We start from the raw sequence: 17,743 nt of genomic DNA on the forward strand, positions 1-17,743 counted from the left end.
GCATTCGCTCTATCGCACCGTTGTTAGGAAAAGAGCTGAGCCGGAAGGCAAAAATTACAATTTTCGTTCCTACCCTCACCTATGGTCATGAAGGCTGGATCATGACCAAAAGAACTCGGTTGCAAGTACAAGCGGCCAAAATGTGTTTTCCCAGCAGGGTGGCTGGCTTCTCCCTTAGATTTACATTTAGTAGACGCTCTTATCCAGAGCGAATTTACATTACATTTACATTTATTCATTTAGCAGGCGCTTTTATCCAAAGCGACTTCCAAGAGAGAGCTTTACAAAGTGCATAGGTCACCGATAATAACAACAAGATAGCCCCGTAGCATTGCGGGTTGCCAAAACAAGAAGCACACATTGTGAACAACCAAAAAATAAGTGTCAAAGGGAAGAAACATAAGAGCATGTAGTTACAATTAAACAACATGAATCACTAAGTGCAAGTGTACCTGTAGAAAAGCAAGCAACAGTAAAATAAAATAAAAACACAAAATAAGATTCCTTAGTACCTTTGTACTCCCGGAATAAGTGCGTCTTGAGCCTTCTCTTGAAGGTGGAGAGACAGTCTGTGTCTCTGATGGAGGTGGGGAGTTGATTACACCACTGGGAAGCCAGGAGAAGAGCTTGTGTTGGGACCGGGCGGTCTTGAGCGGTGGGACCACCAGGCGGTTGTCTGAAGAAGACTGTATGTTGCGGGTGGGAGTGTAAGGCTGCTGTACACACTTGATGTAGTCGGGTGCAGTCCCGTTCACTGCTCGGAAGGTCAGTACCAGGGTCTTGAATCTGATGCGGGCCGTGATGGGTAGCCAGTGTAGGGAGATGAGGAGCGGGGTAACGTGGGAGCATCTGGGTAGATTGTAGACCAGACGGGCCGCTGCGTTCTGAATCTTCTGAAGAGGGCGGGTTGCGCATGCTGGCAGACTGGCGAGCAGCGAGTTGCAGTAGTCCAACTTGGAGAGGACAAGTGCTTAGACAAGCAGCTGGGTGGAGTGCTCATACAGGTATCTTCAGATCTTCCGGATGTTGAGGGTGAATCTACACGACTGGGAGACTGCAGCAATGTGGGCCGTGAGGGAGAGCTTGTCACCCCAAGGTTCCTGTTAGAGGATGAAGGGGTCACCGTCGCAGATCCCATGGTGATTGAGAGGTCGTGGGAGATGGAGGGTTTGGCCGGGATGATGAGAAGTTCTGTTTTGGCGAGGTTCAGCTGGAGGTGGCGCTTGGTCATCCAGGCGGAGATGTCTGCGAGGCAGGCCTCAATCCTAGCTGAGATCCCCGGATCGGTCGGGGGGGACGATACGGTACAGATGCGTGTCGTCAGCGTAGCAGTGGTAGGAAAAGCCCTGGGAGGTGATGATTGGTCCAAGTGAGGTGGTGTACAGAGAGAAGAGGAGGGGTCCAAGGACGGAGCCCTGTGGGACACCAGTGGAGAGCTGGCAAGGGTCTGACAGTTTGCCTCCCCAGGAGACCCGGTAGGATCTTCCCGACAGGTAGGATGAGATCCACTGGAGTGCAGTGCCAGTGATGCCCATCTCAGAAAGTCTGTAGAGCAGAATCTGGTGGTTAACCGTATCAAACGCTGCAGAAAGGTCCAGCAGAATGATGACGGATGACCTCGAAGCCGCTCTGGCAGACTGGAGGGCAGTGGTGACTGAAAGGAGGGCAGTCACTTTGGATTGGCCGGTCTTGAAGCCCGATTGGTTGGGGTCAAGCAAGTTGTTCTGAGAAAGTTAGACAGTTGGTTAGATACAGCCCGTTCAATTGTTTTAGAAAAGAGGGGTAACAGTGATACCGGTCTGTAGTTATGGAGAACGGCAGGGTTAAGGGAGGGTTTTTTGAGTAGAGGGGTAACTCTGGCCTGTTTGAAGGCAGAGGGGAAGGTGCCGGAGGTAAGAGAGGAGTTTAGGACATGGAGAAGAGAGGTTATGATGGAGGGGGAGATGGTTTGAAAGAGATGGGAGGGGACAGGATCAAGGGGACAGGATGTGGGGCGATGAGAGAGAATGAGGTCAGAGAGCTCTGCAACGGACAGGGGAGAGAAAGAGTTTCGACATTTAGGGCCTCATTTACTAACAGTGCGACCGCAGCTTAATCTGCGTCTTTGCCCAACCGCAAATAGCGCACAGTGTATTTCCGCATTTTGCATGGTATTTATCAAACCAGATCCTCGTCGGGCAATCAGCACCTTACTCTGCCCTTTAGTGTTAATTAGCGCGCCATTAAAAGACGAGAGAAATCACCTCCAAGTTACTGCCACCATGGGTGATTTGAGGAAAAGAAAAAGAAGGTTCAGCAAACAGGAGATAGAAATATTGGTTCACGAAGTTACAGCTAACATTAACATGTTACAAGGAAGAAATACACCTCTCCTCCGATCTCTTTGCGGCACTCACCCACTTTCACATAATGGTGTTCAAATGATTTGGCAGTAACAAAGAGTGGTGTGGATGTGTATTTAATATGTGGGGAAAGAAGCAAACCTGTCCCACCACCCCGCTCGGTTGAGCGGGGTGAGTGAGTGAAGGAGTGGTTGACGGAGAGAGCAGCTGGAGTTGCAGTGTTCTCTGGGCGGATCCATGTCTCTGTCAGCGCAAGGGCATGAAGAGAAGCCTGGGTTGCAAACACTGGGATGAAGTCTGCCCTGTTCACAGTAGATTGGCAGTTCCAGAGCCCTACAGAAAGAGAGAGGACGGGTGGAGAAGATCTGGATAGGTAGTAAAGGTTAGAAGTTGACCGTATATACTTTGTGACGTATCTACGTTTACGGGTAGTATAATGAACAGGAATGCTAAGGAAACACATGCTAGCTATGAATGAGTTCTAGGTAGAATAGAATATAAATAAGGTGATGCTTATCAGAAGAAGGTGATCCGGCTGCATCGGGCTTCCTCGGTGGACTCCCTCAGGTAGACTCTCTTGTCTTTGTTCAACCGAGTCTTCATGCGCCGAGGCTGTCAGATGAGGCTGCCTCTGCAGTGCTAGCCGCCTTAAATATGCTAATGTGCAGATACAATGCCCCCAATTACTGTTAAACAAAAGACTACCCTGAGTACTCTGCCACCGAAACGGACTCACTGGCTAGCTACTCTTTGACCAGTTTAAACTAGTTATGTAACTGCTGTACCTTCAGCTCTACCCCTGAGACTAAGTTTTAGCTGAACGCAATATATACAACAGCCTTGATTACTTGCAGTCAAGTACAGTAAGTACATGGGACAATACTCCCGAGGCAAGTAGGGTGAAGTGCCTTGCCCAAGGACACAACCTCATTTTGGCACAGCCGGGAATCGAACCGACAACCTCTGGTTACAAGCCCGTTTCCCTAACTGTTCAGCTATCTGACCCCTGCAGACCCCCTTAGAGATAAGGTGAGGAGCTCAGTCATTCGTGAGGAGCTCGGAGTAGAGCCACTGCTCCTTAGCGTCAAAAGGAGCCAGTTGAGGTGGTGTGGGCATCTGGTAAGAATGCCCCCTGGATGTCCCAGGTACGTCCAGCTGGGAAGAGGTTATATCTATATATATCTCCTCACTGGCCTGGGAATGCCTTGTGGGTCCCCCAGTCAGAGCTGGTTAATGTGGCAGGGACGGTTGGGGGCCTCTGCTACAGCTGCTGCCACCTTGACCCAACTCTAGATAACCGGTTGATGATGGGTGGATCGATGGTTTATCCCTTTCAGTTGAGACCACCTGTGAAAACCACCTGAGAAGCTGTACAATATGCTTAAGACACAATATGGAAAAGGGGATTCAAGTAAAACCAGTCCAGGCCCCACCACCAAAAGGTCCATTTACACATCTTTGCATGGATTTCATAGACATGGCAAAAAAAACAAAAAAAATGTTTGATGTGATAATAGATGAGCTTACGAGATGGATAAAGGCCATGCCCTGTACAAACGCTGATGCTGACGCCATGCCAGAAAATGGGCACCTGACAAACTTTTCCTGTGTCTACCACTCTGATTTAGGATGGTAGAGCGAGCAATCCAACTTTGAAGGCGACACTCGCTAAGTGCTCCAAAGAGACAGGCCAACCTGTCTCCTCTTAGCACTATTGCAAATGAGAAGTACTGTAAAGAGGAACAGGATGTTCCTCGCACTAGAGTAATTTTAGGGAGACTGCCGACTCCCTCCACCCAAAATCTGGAACAAGGTACAGACTTGTATAACTGCATGCTCTTATGGGTCTTCCCTTTGGCACTTGTTTAGTTTTTTCACAATGTATGCTTCATGTTTTGTCTGCTAGCAATGTTTGGGACTACCTCGTTGTTATGATCAGTGACCTATGCTCTTTTGTAAAGCTCTCTCTTGGAAGTCGCTTTGGATAAAAGCTAAATGCATAAATGTAAATCAATACGATTCAGGGGCATGAAACATAATTTGAATACTTTTACACAGTATTAATATACTATTATTGTAGGTTTTTCTTCATAGTATTTATTTGTTGTTGACCTTTTAATTATTTATGATTTGGCAACATTTACTTAATTTATTTTATTTCCCTGCTTAACTCTTGTGCTGCCTTCGTGTAACAATGACCCATATTGAGTCTGAATTCAAGCCCCAAAATACATTCCCTGTGGCTGCTGAATTGTACCCCTACCATAGTCAATTTCATGACCTCCAGGGGCCAGTTTTTCAAAAGTAATCTGATCGGATTACGGCTATCGGATTGGATCAAATCTTGAAAAGTCTAAAATCTAATTTTGTTTCAGGATTAAACTGATCCCAGCAGGAGGGTGGATTCATGGAGGATCAGAATCAGGTAACTAAACTTGGTTAGTTAAATAATACAACATTTATATCATGCATTTTACAGTATTTATATTTATTTATCAATTTCACTTGAATTGTTCAACAGGAAGTACATAAAGTAGGTAGGCTATGTAGGCTAGCATCCTTTCAGTACAGCAAATGGGCTCAGGTGCATCAGGGACATCATCACAGAGAGGGACTTTGCACCTGGTCGCGATGTTGTGTAGTACAATGCAAGCAAGTATTATGTTGCATGCTTTCTGTGGTTCCACTCTCAAGTAGTTAAGGCATGCAAAGCGCCTCTTCAGAACTCCAATTAAAAGCTCAATGGTGCATCTTGTTTTACAATGAGCAGTGTTGAAGCGTGCCTGCTCAGGCATGTGTCAGCGTTGCCCACAAGTTGAACATTGATGCTGTGTCTCCCCTTTCGGTTTACAAACTCCCACTCATTCTCATGAGGTGCTTGTATGTGTACACGGGTGCAGTCGATTGCTCCAATAATATTGGGCATATTCCCCAAAAGAAAAAAAGTATGCTTGGCCTGGATGATCTGGTCATCCTTTGGAAAAAAAACTAAGAAGGCCCATGAGGTTAAATCTCTGTGGGATTTTGGGGGTGACATAAAATAAAGGATCTTGCTTGAAAGTGATTTGCAGTCTAGAACTAGGAGTCTAGAACTGCAAAACCTTTAATTAGGATTATACCCAAGTTTAGGTATCTTAATCCATGATGTTCATCATACATATCTCTTGACTACTGACTATTACCTTAGAACGTCAGCTGCAGAAACCCATTTTAATTACTATAACCCATACTGTCACAGTAAGTAAATCTAAAATGTTATGATGATTTGACAAATTCATTAATCAGGCTGGCCAATGCAGTTGAAACACTTCAGAACATCACAAACTGTTGATTTTTCCACACCTATGTATGAGTGGACTGCCTGTTTCCAAGACATGGACAATGGAGGGGGGATGTTTATATGTTTGTTTGCTGTTCCGTTCAGTCCTATTTTCTGTTCAAATAAAGCATATTGGAGTGACCCCACACTATTCTACCTGTTGTTCTTTACATAGCTAAATTGTGATAGTCCCATTTAGACCACAGGTAATCCAGATTTGGTAATCCTGAAAAGTTAGAATCCAGATCAGAGTAATCCAATCCCACATTGCTTTGAAAAACCCTCATAAAAATCAAATGGATTACGTGATCCTGGATAGCAGAAAAAGAGATTTCCAAATCTGGATCAGTTTGATCCAGATAATTTTTTTTGAAAAACCGGCCCCAGGAGACACAAGTGGTGGAAGAGGTATGATTTATTGCATGATGATGTTACTCTGGTAGCTGTTGCTGGCGACAGAAAATGAGGCAAGCAATTACACCTTTTTGGGGTATTTTAGCTTAAACATTTTAATACCTCTTTTTATTATATAGGTAGTTGGTCACCAAACAAACTGTGTAATATTTACTGGTCCTTAGCAATAGTACAAGAACACAGTTTCAAAAATTAAGAATGAATTCTGTTTTATGTCAATTATTTGAGTTAAGTAGTCCCACATCTTTAAAATGTGATTTATTGCAAACTGTCAGGATGGAAAACTAACTTTCTGTATCTTTAAATTTAAAAGGGGTCATCAAAACACAATATCAATTGATTGCAATATTTTCTAATACATTTCTTGGATAAGGTCTTTATTGACTGAGAATGAGATTTAATACAAGGAATGATCAATATGGTGCACCATAATCCCCAACATAAAAGGAATGAATCACCAAATTTAAATCTATAAAAACAGCAAATTCTTACATGTATCTATGACATATTGTCATTGGGAATGCTTCCATGAGGGGTCTCAACCAGGACCCAACAGCGGGTCTCACACATACTGTACCAAACGCACTGCTCGGTATGCTGGTCCCAAGGGTGCATGAACTCACACTAATAAATTATGTGGTAAAATTATGAAAACATGAGTTTACACAACCTTTCAAACATGAAGAACAACACTTCAGTTATTAAAGAATTCACAATGTGGTACAATACCACATTACCCTATTTGTAGGGAAGGTCCTTTTGCTAGACAACTGAGGCTTAGCTTGAAAGGGAGTCACAATTATTAGGTATAAATTGATATTTCCCAATAATCCCAAATAGAATAGAAGAATAGAATTGGAACACTAAACATTGATTTGTTTTAATCTTGATACACCACTGATTTACTTACAAAGCATGAAAGTATTCCTCCACAGTGGCTGTGGCTACAGTAGGTATTGTAAAATGTGTGAAACAGACTGAATGAGGCAGCAACAGCTGATATGAAGGGGATGCAATGGGCCAAATGGAGAACAATATCTTCAGTTAGGGACTTTGTCACTTGCTTGAAAGCTAACCAGGAGCAATCTTATAGTCTCTCAATTCTTAGTATCCTGACAGGAGGTGGGGCATCATGTGCAATATCTCCTCTGCCTTTCTGGCTTAGCCTTCCTAATTAGTCTCAATATACCCCAGCAGAGCTCCCACTTAAGCCCTCTCCATGCTCTTTTACTTCAATTATTTACCTCCTTATCCACCATGGTCATTCCCTACACAGTCCAACTCAATGTATCCTTCCCATTGCTCCACTTCTTTCCTTCCTTTTTTCCCTTTCCTACTAGGCATTGATGGCCCTCCAGCGGTCGCTGTCAATGCTGTTGATGCTACCGGCCCCATAGGGTCCCGATGCCACATCGTCCAGGTAGGCCCCAGTGTCAGACCCATCAATCTGGGTGCTGGAGTAAAAGGAACCCTGCTCCAACTCCTTGCGACCAAGGCTGGAGGAGGTGGTGGGGGGCAGGTGCACATCTGTCTCATCAGGCTCATCAACCTGGGACTTGTAAGAGAAGAGGATCTTTGGCTCCGAGCTGGAGGAGTGGAAGAAAGAAAAGGAGAGAATAGTACAAAATATGGAAATACAGAGTATTGGTGAGGTAGTAGATTTGCAGATGAGGGATACAGTACATTATGGTTAACGTTAAGAAATAACTCGCATTTACCTAAAAATATAAATATTGCAGCAAGCAGCAATGGCAAATTAATCCCAACGTTTCCAGACCCTTTAAAAATTGGCATGATAGAGACATGTATTTCACACATTTACACAACATTTCAAGGCAATTGGAGCAATGGCTGTTTTTAAGTTCACACTTCATTTGACTTTTATTGTTCCCCATGAGGAACAAGGCATGCACACCAACTTTCACACGTTTTGGCCTGATGGGGTCGAAATGCCATCATTTTGAAAATGACAACTTTGAGGAGTGGTCAGTAGTGCCAACTATGCTTTGATCAGGCCCATGCTAAGTCTAGTAATTTGTTTCAGTATGTCAAATAAGAATAAAAAAATGACCAAGCTGTGTTTGGTTGATTGAACTGATAGAACAAACTAGCCACAGAATGTCTTCTTCACAGCTTGTGTCGAGAGAGTGTGGAGCATGCACGCCAAATGGAGCAAGAGGGAAACTTTACTGAGCAGATTGCACTAGCATTTAGCCAAGCATGCATATTTCAAATATTCACAATACTTTTAACCATACATTCACCCATTTAGTTAGATTTGTTACTAAACATTGTCATGAGTCTTCATATGAACTGGTGATGGAATCGAAGTATACGTTTTTAGTCAGCGGATGTGTAAAGCATTATTTTTATGTTGAAATCCTATTTCCCTTTCATTGTTTGTGGAGATATGAAATTGCCATTTCACATGGTAACATACTCTATTGTCATCCTTGTGTGTGGTACAGATACAATCCCTGAGTCAATGTGGCATTGATTGGTGGACACATGAAAAAGGGTGCAAAGGGTGTAAATTCTCAAATATGCTAATAAATCCACAATATTGGACATGTTTGTTATTCACAAACATACAATTTTCAGATATGTATCTCAATTACGTGAAACCAGATTTCAGGTCAACCAGAATGAAAAAATAAATAAATCGGACCTGCAGTTCAAGAGGAGATTTTGTAGTTTTGGACAAATTCATGTACAGAAATATCAAATATCGCAGCCGTTATGGGTCCCAATGGCTGTTTTGTTCCCCATTAAAAATAAATCAGTTAAACTAATTTTCAGGAATTTCAGACTTATGGGGGAAATCACAGACTTTGTACGTGGTCTGTAGCACCACCTATGAGTTCATGTGTGCCAGTTGTGGTATGGGAGTTACTCATGGACAAACATTTTACATTTGGGTTATTGGGCACTTTAGGGAGATACAGAGAATAATAAGAATACTCCCAAAAGTAATTGATAGATTCTTCCTGATGGAGGAATCCTAATAAGTTCAAAGACCAAATCAAAGACAATAGTCCAAAGATAGGCCCATTACACAATGAGTGTTATAGCAAGATAGATTATATGACCATCTCAATTCAAAGGACAGTAGGCATCCAGCTAGACATGTTATCCTTTTTCATACATACCCGAAGAAGCCCTTGAGAAATGTGATATAGATGAGCGGAGCGAAGACTGAGAAGTACAGGAAGGTGGTGACATCCACGCAGCTGTTTTAATCAACATAAATCACATCAGCGAGGTCTACTAGTTACCTGACTCAGTTAGCTGTAGAAAAACAACACTGAGACATCAGGGGTCAATTACAGTGCATCCAGAAAATATTCACAGCGCTTCACTTTTTACACGTTATGTTACAGCTGTATTCCAAAATATATAAAAAAAGAAATGTTCCTCAAAATTATATAAGCAATACCCCATAATAAGGTGACATTTTTAATAAAAAAATCCCATGTACATAAGTATCCCCTCGAGTCACCACCTTACGGCGGTGGAGGGGTTTGCGTGTCCTAGTGATCCTGGAAGCTATGTTGTCGGAGGCTTCATGCCCCTGGTAGGGTCACCCAAGGCAAACAGGTTCCAGGTGAAAGACCAGACAAAGCGTGGCTCAAAAAACCAACCATGAAGAAATACAACAATGGTTCTCAGTTGCCCCTGCCCGGAAGCGGGTCACCGGGGCCCCCCCCTGGAGCCAGGCCCGGGGGTGGGGCTCGATGGCGAGCGCCTGGTGGCCGGGCCTTTTCCCATGGGGCCCGGTCGGGCACAGCCCGAAGAGACAACGTGGGACCCTCTTCCAGTGGGCTCACCATCCACAGGAGGGGTCATGGGGGTCGGGTGCAGTGTGAGACGGGCGGCGGCCGAAGGCGGGGGCCTTGGCGGTCCGATCCTCGGCTGCAAAAGCTAGCTTTAGGGACGTGGAACGTCGCCTCGCTGGCGGGAAAGGAGCCTGAGCTGGTGCGCGAGGTAGAGAGTTTCCGGCTAGATATAGTCGGCCTCGCCTCGACGCACAGCGTGGGCTCCGGAACCAGTCTCCTTGAGAGGGGCTGGACTCTCTTCCACTCTGGAGTTGCCCTTGGTGAGAGGCGTCGAGCTGGGGTGGGAATACTGGTTTCCCCTCGGTTCGGCGCCTGTACATTGGGGTTCACCCCGGTGGACGAGAGGGTAGCCTCCCTCCGCCTTCGGGTGGGGGGACGGGTCCTCACTGTCGTTTGTGCTTATGCACCAAACGGCAGCTCAAAGTACCCACCCTTTTTGGAGTCTCTGGGGGGGGTGCTGGAAAGCGCTCCTCCTGGGGATTCCCTCGTCCTCCTGGGGGACTTCAATGCTCATGTGGGCAATGACAGTGAGACCTGGAGGGGCGTGATTGGGAGGAACGGCCCCCCCGATCTGAACCCGAGTGGTGTTTTGTTGTTGGACTTCTGTGCTAGACACGGTTTGTCCATAACGAACACCATGTTCAAGCATAAGGGTGTCCATATGTGCACCTGGCACCAGGACACCCGAGGTCTCAGTTCGATGATCGACTTTGTAGTCGTGTCATCGGACTTGGGGCCGGATGTCTTGGACACTCGGGTGAGGAGAGGGGCGGAGCTGTCAACTGATCACCACCTGGTGGTGAGTTGGCTTCGATGGTGGGGGAGGACGCCGGTCAGGCCTGGCAGGCCCAAACGTAATGTGAGGGTCTGCTGGGAACGTCTGGCGGAACCCTCTGTCAGAAGGAGCTTCAACTCCCACCTCCGGGAGAGCTTCGATCATGTCTCGGGGGGGGCCGGGCACATTGAGTCCGAATGGGCCATGTTCCGGGCCTCCATTGTTGAAGCGGCTGACCGGAGCTGCGGCCGCAGGGCGGTCGGTGCATGTCGCGGCGGTAACCCTCGGACCCGGTGGTGGACTCCGGAGGTGAGGGATGCCGTCAAGCTGAAGAAGGAGGCCTATCGGACTTTATTGGCTGGTAGGACTCCAAAGGCAGCTGATGTGTACCGGCAGGCCAAGCGGAACGCGGCTTTGGCGGTCGCGGAGGCAAAAACCCGGGCATGGGAGGAGTTCGGCGAGGCCATGGAGAATGACTTCCGAACGGCTTCAAAAAGGTTCTGGACCGCCATCCGGCGGCTCAGGAGGGGGAAGCAGTGCTCTGTCAACACTGTATACGGTGGGGATGGTGCGCTGCTGACCTCGACGGGGGACGTCCTGGATCGGTGGAAGGAATACTTCGAAGACCTCCTTAATTCCACCAACACGCTTTCCGACGTGGAGGCAGAGTCTGGGGACATCGGGGGGGGCCCTTCTATCTCTGGGGCTGAGGTCGCCGAGGTGGTTGAAAAGCTCCGCGGTGGCAGGGCCCCTGGGGTGGATGAGGTCCGCCCGGAGTTCCTTAAGGCTCTGGATGTTGTAGGGCTGTCTTGGTTGACACGACTCTGCAACATCGCTTCGACATCGGGGACAGTGCCTCTGGACTGGCAGACCGGGGTGGTGGTTCCCCTCTTTAAAAAGGGGGACCGGAGGGTGTGCTCCAACTTTAGGGGGATCACACTCCTCAGCCTCCCTGGGAAAGTCTATTCAGGGGTCCTGGAGAGGAGGGTCCGTCGGATTGTCGAACCTCGGATTCAGGAGGAGCAATGTGGTTTTCGTCCTGGCCGTGGAACAGTGGACCAGCTTTATACCCTCCGCGGAGTCCTGGAGGGTACATGGGAGTTCGCCCAACCAGTCTACACATGTTTTGTGGATTTGGAAAAGGCGTTCGACCGTGTCCCTCGGGGGCTCATGTGGGGGGTGCTCCGAGAGTACGGGGTACCGGATTTCCTGATCGGGGCTGTCCGGTCCCTGTACGACCGGTGCCAGAGTTTGGTCCGCATTGCCGGTAGTAAGTTGAACTTGTTTCCTGTGAGGGTTGGACTCCGCCAGGGCTGCCCTATGTCACCGATTCTGTTCATTACCTATATGGACAGAATTTCTAGGCGCAGCCAGGGTGTTGAGGGGGTCCGGTTTGGTGACCTCAGGATCGGGTCGCTGCTTTTTGCGGATGATGTGGTCCTGTTGGCTTCATCGGGCCGTGACCTTCAGCTCTCACTGGAGCGGTTCGCAACCGAATGTGAAGCGGCTGGGATGCGAATCAGCACCTCCAAATCTGAGGCCATGGTAATCGACCGGAAAAGGGTGGAGTGCCATCTCCGGGTCGGGGAGGAGATCCTGAACCAAGCGGAGGAGTTCAAGTATCTCGGGGTCTTGTTCACGAGTGAGGGAAGAATGGAGCACGAGGTCGACAGGCGGATCGGTGAGGCGTCCGCAGTGATGCGGGCTCTGCATCGGTCCGTCGTGGTGAAGAAGGAGCTGAGTCGAAAGGCGAAGCTCTCTATTTACCAGTCGATCTACGTTCCTACCCTCACCTATGGTCACGAACTATGGGTAGTGACCGAAAGAACGAGATCGCGAATACAAGCGGCCGAAATGAGCTTTCTCCGTAGGGTGTCCGGGCTCTCCCTTAGAGATAGGGTGAGAAGCTCGGTCATCCGGGAGGGGCTCAGAGTAGAACCGCTGCTCCTCCGCGTCGAGAGGAGCCAGCTGAGGTGGCTCGGGCATCTGATTAGGATGCCTCCTGGACGCCTCCCTGGTGAGGTGTTCCGGGCACGTCCCACTGGGAAGAGGCCCCGGGGAAGACCCAGGACACGCTGGAGGGACTATGTCTCTCAGCTGGCCTGGGAACGCCTTGGGGTCCACCAGGAAGAGCTGGCGGAAGTGGCCGGGGGGAGGGAAGTCTGGGCCTCCCTGCTTAGGTCGCTGCCCCCGCGACCCGATCCCCGGACAAGCGGCAGATGACGACGACGACGACGATAAGTATTCACAGCCTTTGCCATGACACTTTAAATTAAGCTCAGGTGCATCCTGTTTCCACTGATCATTCTTGAGATGTTTCTACAACTTGATTGGGTCCACCTGTGGTAAATTCTGTGGATTGGACATGATTTAGAAAGGCACACACGTGTTTATCCAGTGTTTCCCACAGAATGTGTTTATATTTGTGGTGGTAGGCAGGGGCGAAGCCAGACCATGTAAAAATGTGGGCCTCAGTCCAAATGTATGTCCTAGTGTCGGTTGGATGTGAGTATAGATAGGGACTTCAACAATCAATGTGAGCACGCAAGAATTATTTTTGCAATAATTTGAGTGCAAAATCGTTTTGGGACTATTCATAATATAAACTTTACATTAGACCCATTGTTATATCTGCCGAATGTATTTAACTATGAATATTATTAGATTTAACTTGAATGTATCAGTTTTCGACACATTTATGCAAAGAATTATAATACTATGCCGTCCCGCGCATTTGTTCAGAGCGTGCACGGAGAGAGTGGGCTTTTCACAGACGGGTCCGTTAAAGTGAGCGAGAGAGAACATTAGCAGGGCAAGAAGGGGCTGAGCGCATCAAAAAAACGTTTATTTCACATCAATGTATGGGAAACACTGCTATTTAAGGTCCCACAGTTGACAGTGCATGTCAGAGCACATGACAGCCCGCCTAGAGTTTGCCAAAAGGCACCGGAAGGACTCTCAGACCATGAGAAACGAAATTCTCTGGTTTGATGAAACAAAGATTGAACTATTTGGCCTGAATGCATAGCGTCATGTATGGAGGAAACCGAGCGCCGCTCATCACTTGGCCAATACCATCCCTACAGTGAAGCATGGTGGTGGCAGCATCATGCTGTGGGGGGTTTTCAGCATCAGGAACTGAGATACCAGTCAGGATCGAGGGAAAGATGAATGCAGTAATGTACAGAAACATCCTTGATCAAAACCTGCTCCAGAGCACTCTGGACCTCAGACTGGGGTGAAGGATCATCTTCCAACTGGACAACAATCTTAAGCACACAGCCAAGATAATTTTTACAAATCTTTAAAGAATACATAAGAACAAACTTTTTTCCACTTTGTCATTATGCAATATTGTGTGTAGAATTTTGAGGAAAAAAAGAATTTAATATATTTTGGAATAAGGCTGTAACATAACAAAATGTGGAAAAAGGGGAGCGCTGTGAATATTGTCCAGATGCACTGTAGAACTGGACAAGCTGATGATGCTAGTCATTATAGCTGGGCTAACAGTTACCCACAGCATACAAAAAATGTGGGCCCCAAGGACTGCAGGTAACTGAGTGACTCTTGAGAAGGAGTCCATCTAAATAGATGGACTTGAAATGTTTATATATCATTCAATATGTTCAATTATCTCTTAAAATGCATAGATCCATTGTATTATCTGTTACTTACTACCGCCTGTATTTTTGACTAACCAGGTCAACATTTTATGAGATCTAAATGACATGTAATTCTATAGAATATATAACATCAGCTTTACATCCATATCCATGACTTGGCTTTTAAGACAATGGCAATCTCAGAACAAGACACACATACTCACCAAAGTCCCTCTATTATGTCAGCACAAAGCAAGGCACTGCCCAAGCCCTGGACCAAGTTGAGCAAAGACAGGATGGCTGCATACACGTAGAAGCTCTTCTTAGCTAGTTTCCAAAAGGGCAGATGATATAAAAGTCTATTGGAAAAAACTATCTTTTCAACCATCAGACAGGTGTATTTTTGGTGACCTCAATAGAGTAGGATTCTCTATACACAATGAATTAATTTGTGTATGCAAACAAAATATTAAGGGTAAAGAACTTTACTGCGAGCCCATAGTAGTTAAGTCTAGTCTTGCTAGGTGCCTAGGTATGAACAAACTTGTCTTAATTACTTTCTAGACAGCAGTTCAATTAGGAATATGTCAAACTGTATTCCAAGCAAAATTGTTTTACGAGCCGTTTTTCTCAAATAAATGTCAAGCTTATTTACGTCTTTTTGCAAATACTTTTAGATGGCGGATGCTAATGTTTGTTTTGCGATTCCAACTCAATATATCTTGTAAGGGAAAATGACACTGGCCTAGTTGTTAGACTTTTTTTATTAAGGAAATGCAGTATGAGTAAATGCATCAGTGAAAGGGATAACGTAATAGGGAAGTTTAAGTCACAATACGAATAGATTAGGATTTCGTTTTACACATGATTGCCTAATTTCTTAGTTTGACTGAACTGTTTCAACTATGTGGGCTACACATTATCTCTAGCTTGAGGTACCTATTACACTCAAGAAGATTCTATACTTTCACACTTAGTATTTTGAAGTGTAAACAATAAGCAAAATAAATTAGGTTGTATGCTTTTAAATATATGCAATCTTCATAATTAATAAGTACACTTATTTAAAAGATTCTGAAATATTAGCTGTAAAATGCAAGTACTGTGAAAAAGCCATGTTGTCTTTCTCCAAATATTTGGACATTAGATATTAGTTTAAACAATAGGTTTTGTGGTGCTTTTCAGTAGTTAAATAAATTGCCCCAGCTGCAAACACACCTCACAATTTCCCCAGAAATGGTACCCTCTGTATTATATAAATGTGAAATACCAATAGAGTGCCTTGCTGTGAGAGCAAGCACACCAAAAATTGATATTATTTTAGAAAATAGAACATGTCTATCCATAGACATCTTTTTTTGCTGTTAGGGGTCAAATTGACCCATGAGTCTACAGACAGGGACCTTGTTTCTGACATGTAATGATCGCTAGATGGCACTTGTTGCATAGAGCAGAGGTCTTCAACAGGAGGTCCGCGACCCCCAGGTGGTCCGCAGAGGTACTGCAGGGGGGTCGCGAAATGTTTGGTTGATGAGACCATTTTTATATTTATTGTTTTAAAATTGTTCTATTTGTATTTTTTATTGTAGTCTTCTCAAAACACATCTAAAATAATAAACTAATTTAACAGGGTTCTCAAGCCTCACGCATTGACCGTGAGACAGACACGCATTTCAACCAACACGTATCGTTTCCCCCTGTGTTAAACAGTCTCGGCGTCCGTAGGTTCATTACTAAGCAACAGACGCGCGAACACGCTTTAAAACCTGAGGACCCTGCTCAGTGCAAGGCAGGGATGTGGCGGCACATGGCCGTTGGCCATGTCAAAAGCATTGCGAAGAAACAGACAAAGACGGCTGGTTCGCTACAGTTATATGCAATGAGCTACTGTTTACGTCTCTGTCACTTATAAGAGCTCAGAAAGAATCAGAAAGATATGTATTCGCCATGAAGTTTGCACAGACAAGGAATTTGCTTTGGCAGGAAGGTGCATACAATAAACATATGAAATCTTAAATTTAAATGTGGTCCAACTATACTAAGGGTACATAAACTAGCAATACTAAGTGGAATAGAATTAAAAGCTGAAAATTTGGTGACTATAGCCTACATAGCTAGCTATAGCCTACATTTTATGTAGTCTTGATTTAGGTGTTTACAATGGTCATTTACATTTGAAAGGATTGTAAAACTAGTTCTTCAAGTCAATTGTAGCAGACCCTAGTCATCTTTATCAAATCAAACTTAATTTCCTAAAAAAAGCTAATGAAATTGCTTAGTGGTTAGTAACTTTGGAAAACCACTAGCCACAGTGGCTGGTGAGCAAAAATGTTTATGCACTGCTAGCCAATCAGATCGCGTTTATGCACACGTCTAAAAGCGCGAAGCTCAAAAATACACAAATACCTGTGTCTTATTTGAATAGCTGAAATAGCCTTAATCCTTAGATGTGTGAGTTATTTTTCCGAAATGGAAGCTAGCCAGCTTTAGTTAGCTTCCGTTACCTAGCAACCTAGTATAATACTCAGAGCAATGCTACTACCTGCTAGGGTTACTTGTTAGCTTCCTCATTGTACATTTTGAAGCCATACTATAGCGTTTTCCATATAGTTTTTGTCTAGTTGTAATGTTCGAAATCACAAATGTGCGACACTACGCAGTGGGGCCCGCTTTCGAACGATCACATATGTGCAACGCTATCCTTAACGGGTTAAATTAGTTTTTCCCGGTGGGATTTTGAAAATGTAAAAATACTGGGTGATAAAGGAAGGGCAATGGGTAATATAGGAGGAAAAGTCAAGAAAACAGGGTCCTGAATTTTGATAGAGTGCGAAGACACAATTGTAGTGTTTTACTTCTATTGTTAAGTGTTTGGTTGACACAACATTGTGAAAAATTTGCGCAGTAGCTAAACACCGCTTCTTCTAAATCTTTGAAATGTCATCTTATTTAATTTTTGCAGTTGATAGAAAAGTACATATATATAATTTGCTGCCTCACACATTTTTTCCTTAGACACTTCTTCACTGTTGGACCTATGTGGTGGGCCAAGGCTACGATAGAAATGTGTAGGCCATAGGTAGAAAATATATTTAGTATAACTGATTCATGATGTCATGTCATTAACACTAACCGTGCATGTCCACTACAGCGGAGCGGAGCGGCGCGTCGGCTTCCAATCCATTTTCAATGAAACCGGGCGTTGAAGCTGGTGTAGGGCATTGTGGGAGCGTACGCGAGCGTCAACGCCCAGTTTCATTGAAAATGGATTGGAAGCCGACGCTCCGCGCCGCTCAGCTGTAGTGGACACGCACCGTTACAGGTAATGACCCTTGTTGTCATGGACTACGACAAGTTTTTTCCTACTCTTTAAGAAAATCAGCAGATATCCAAATTTACATTTTGGAATCGGAACTGAACTGAAAAAAAGAGCATATGTGCATTTGTATTGT

At 45.3% G+C, this 17,743-nt stretch overlaps 1 protein-coding gene across 3 annotated transcripts in view; it reads right to left on the reverse strand.

Moving 5' to 3' along the window:
• Positions 1-6,058: 6,058 nt before the first annotated feature.
• Positions 6,059-17,743, reverse strand: part of tpra1 (transmembrane protein, adipocyte asscociated 1) — a 35,363-nt gene continuing 23,678 nt past the window's right edge. The window contains exons 9-12 of one of the 3 annotated variants that reach the window (XM_047014147.1): positions 14,516-14,618; positions 9,225-9,305; positions 7,794-7,853; positions 7,344-7,661 (exon numbers count right to left, since the gene is read on the reverse strand). In XM_047014147.1, coding sequence (XP_046870103.1) covers positions 7,832-7,853; positions 9,225-9,305; positions 14,516-14,618 — 206 coding nt within the window. In that variant the 3' untranslated portion in view covers positions 7,344-7,661; positions 7,794-7,831. Of the gene's footprint in view, positions 7,662-7,793; positions 7,854-9,224; positions 9,306-14,515; positions 14,619-17,743 lie in introns of all 3 variants that reach the window. The other 2 variants (XM_047014145.1, XM_047014146.1) reach the window with 2 other exon arrangements.

This window comes from Hypomesus transpacificus, unplaced genomic scaffold (assembly GCF_021917145.1).
Source record: "Hypomesus transpacificus isolate Combined female unplaced genomic scaffold, fHypTra1 scaffold_224, whole genome shotgun sequence".
Taxonomy (NCBI): Eukaryota; Metazoa; Chordata; class Actinopteri; order Osmeriformes; family Osmeridae; genus Hypomesus; species Hypomesus transpacificus.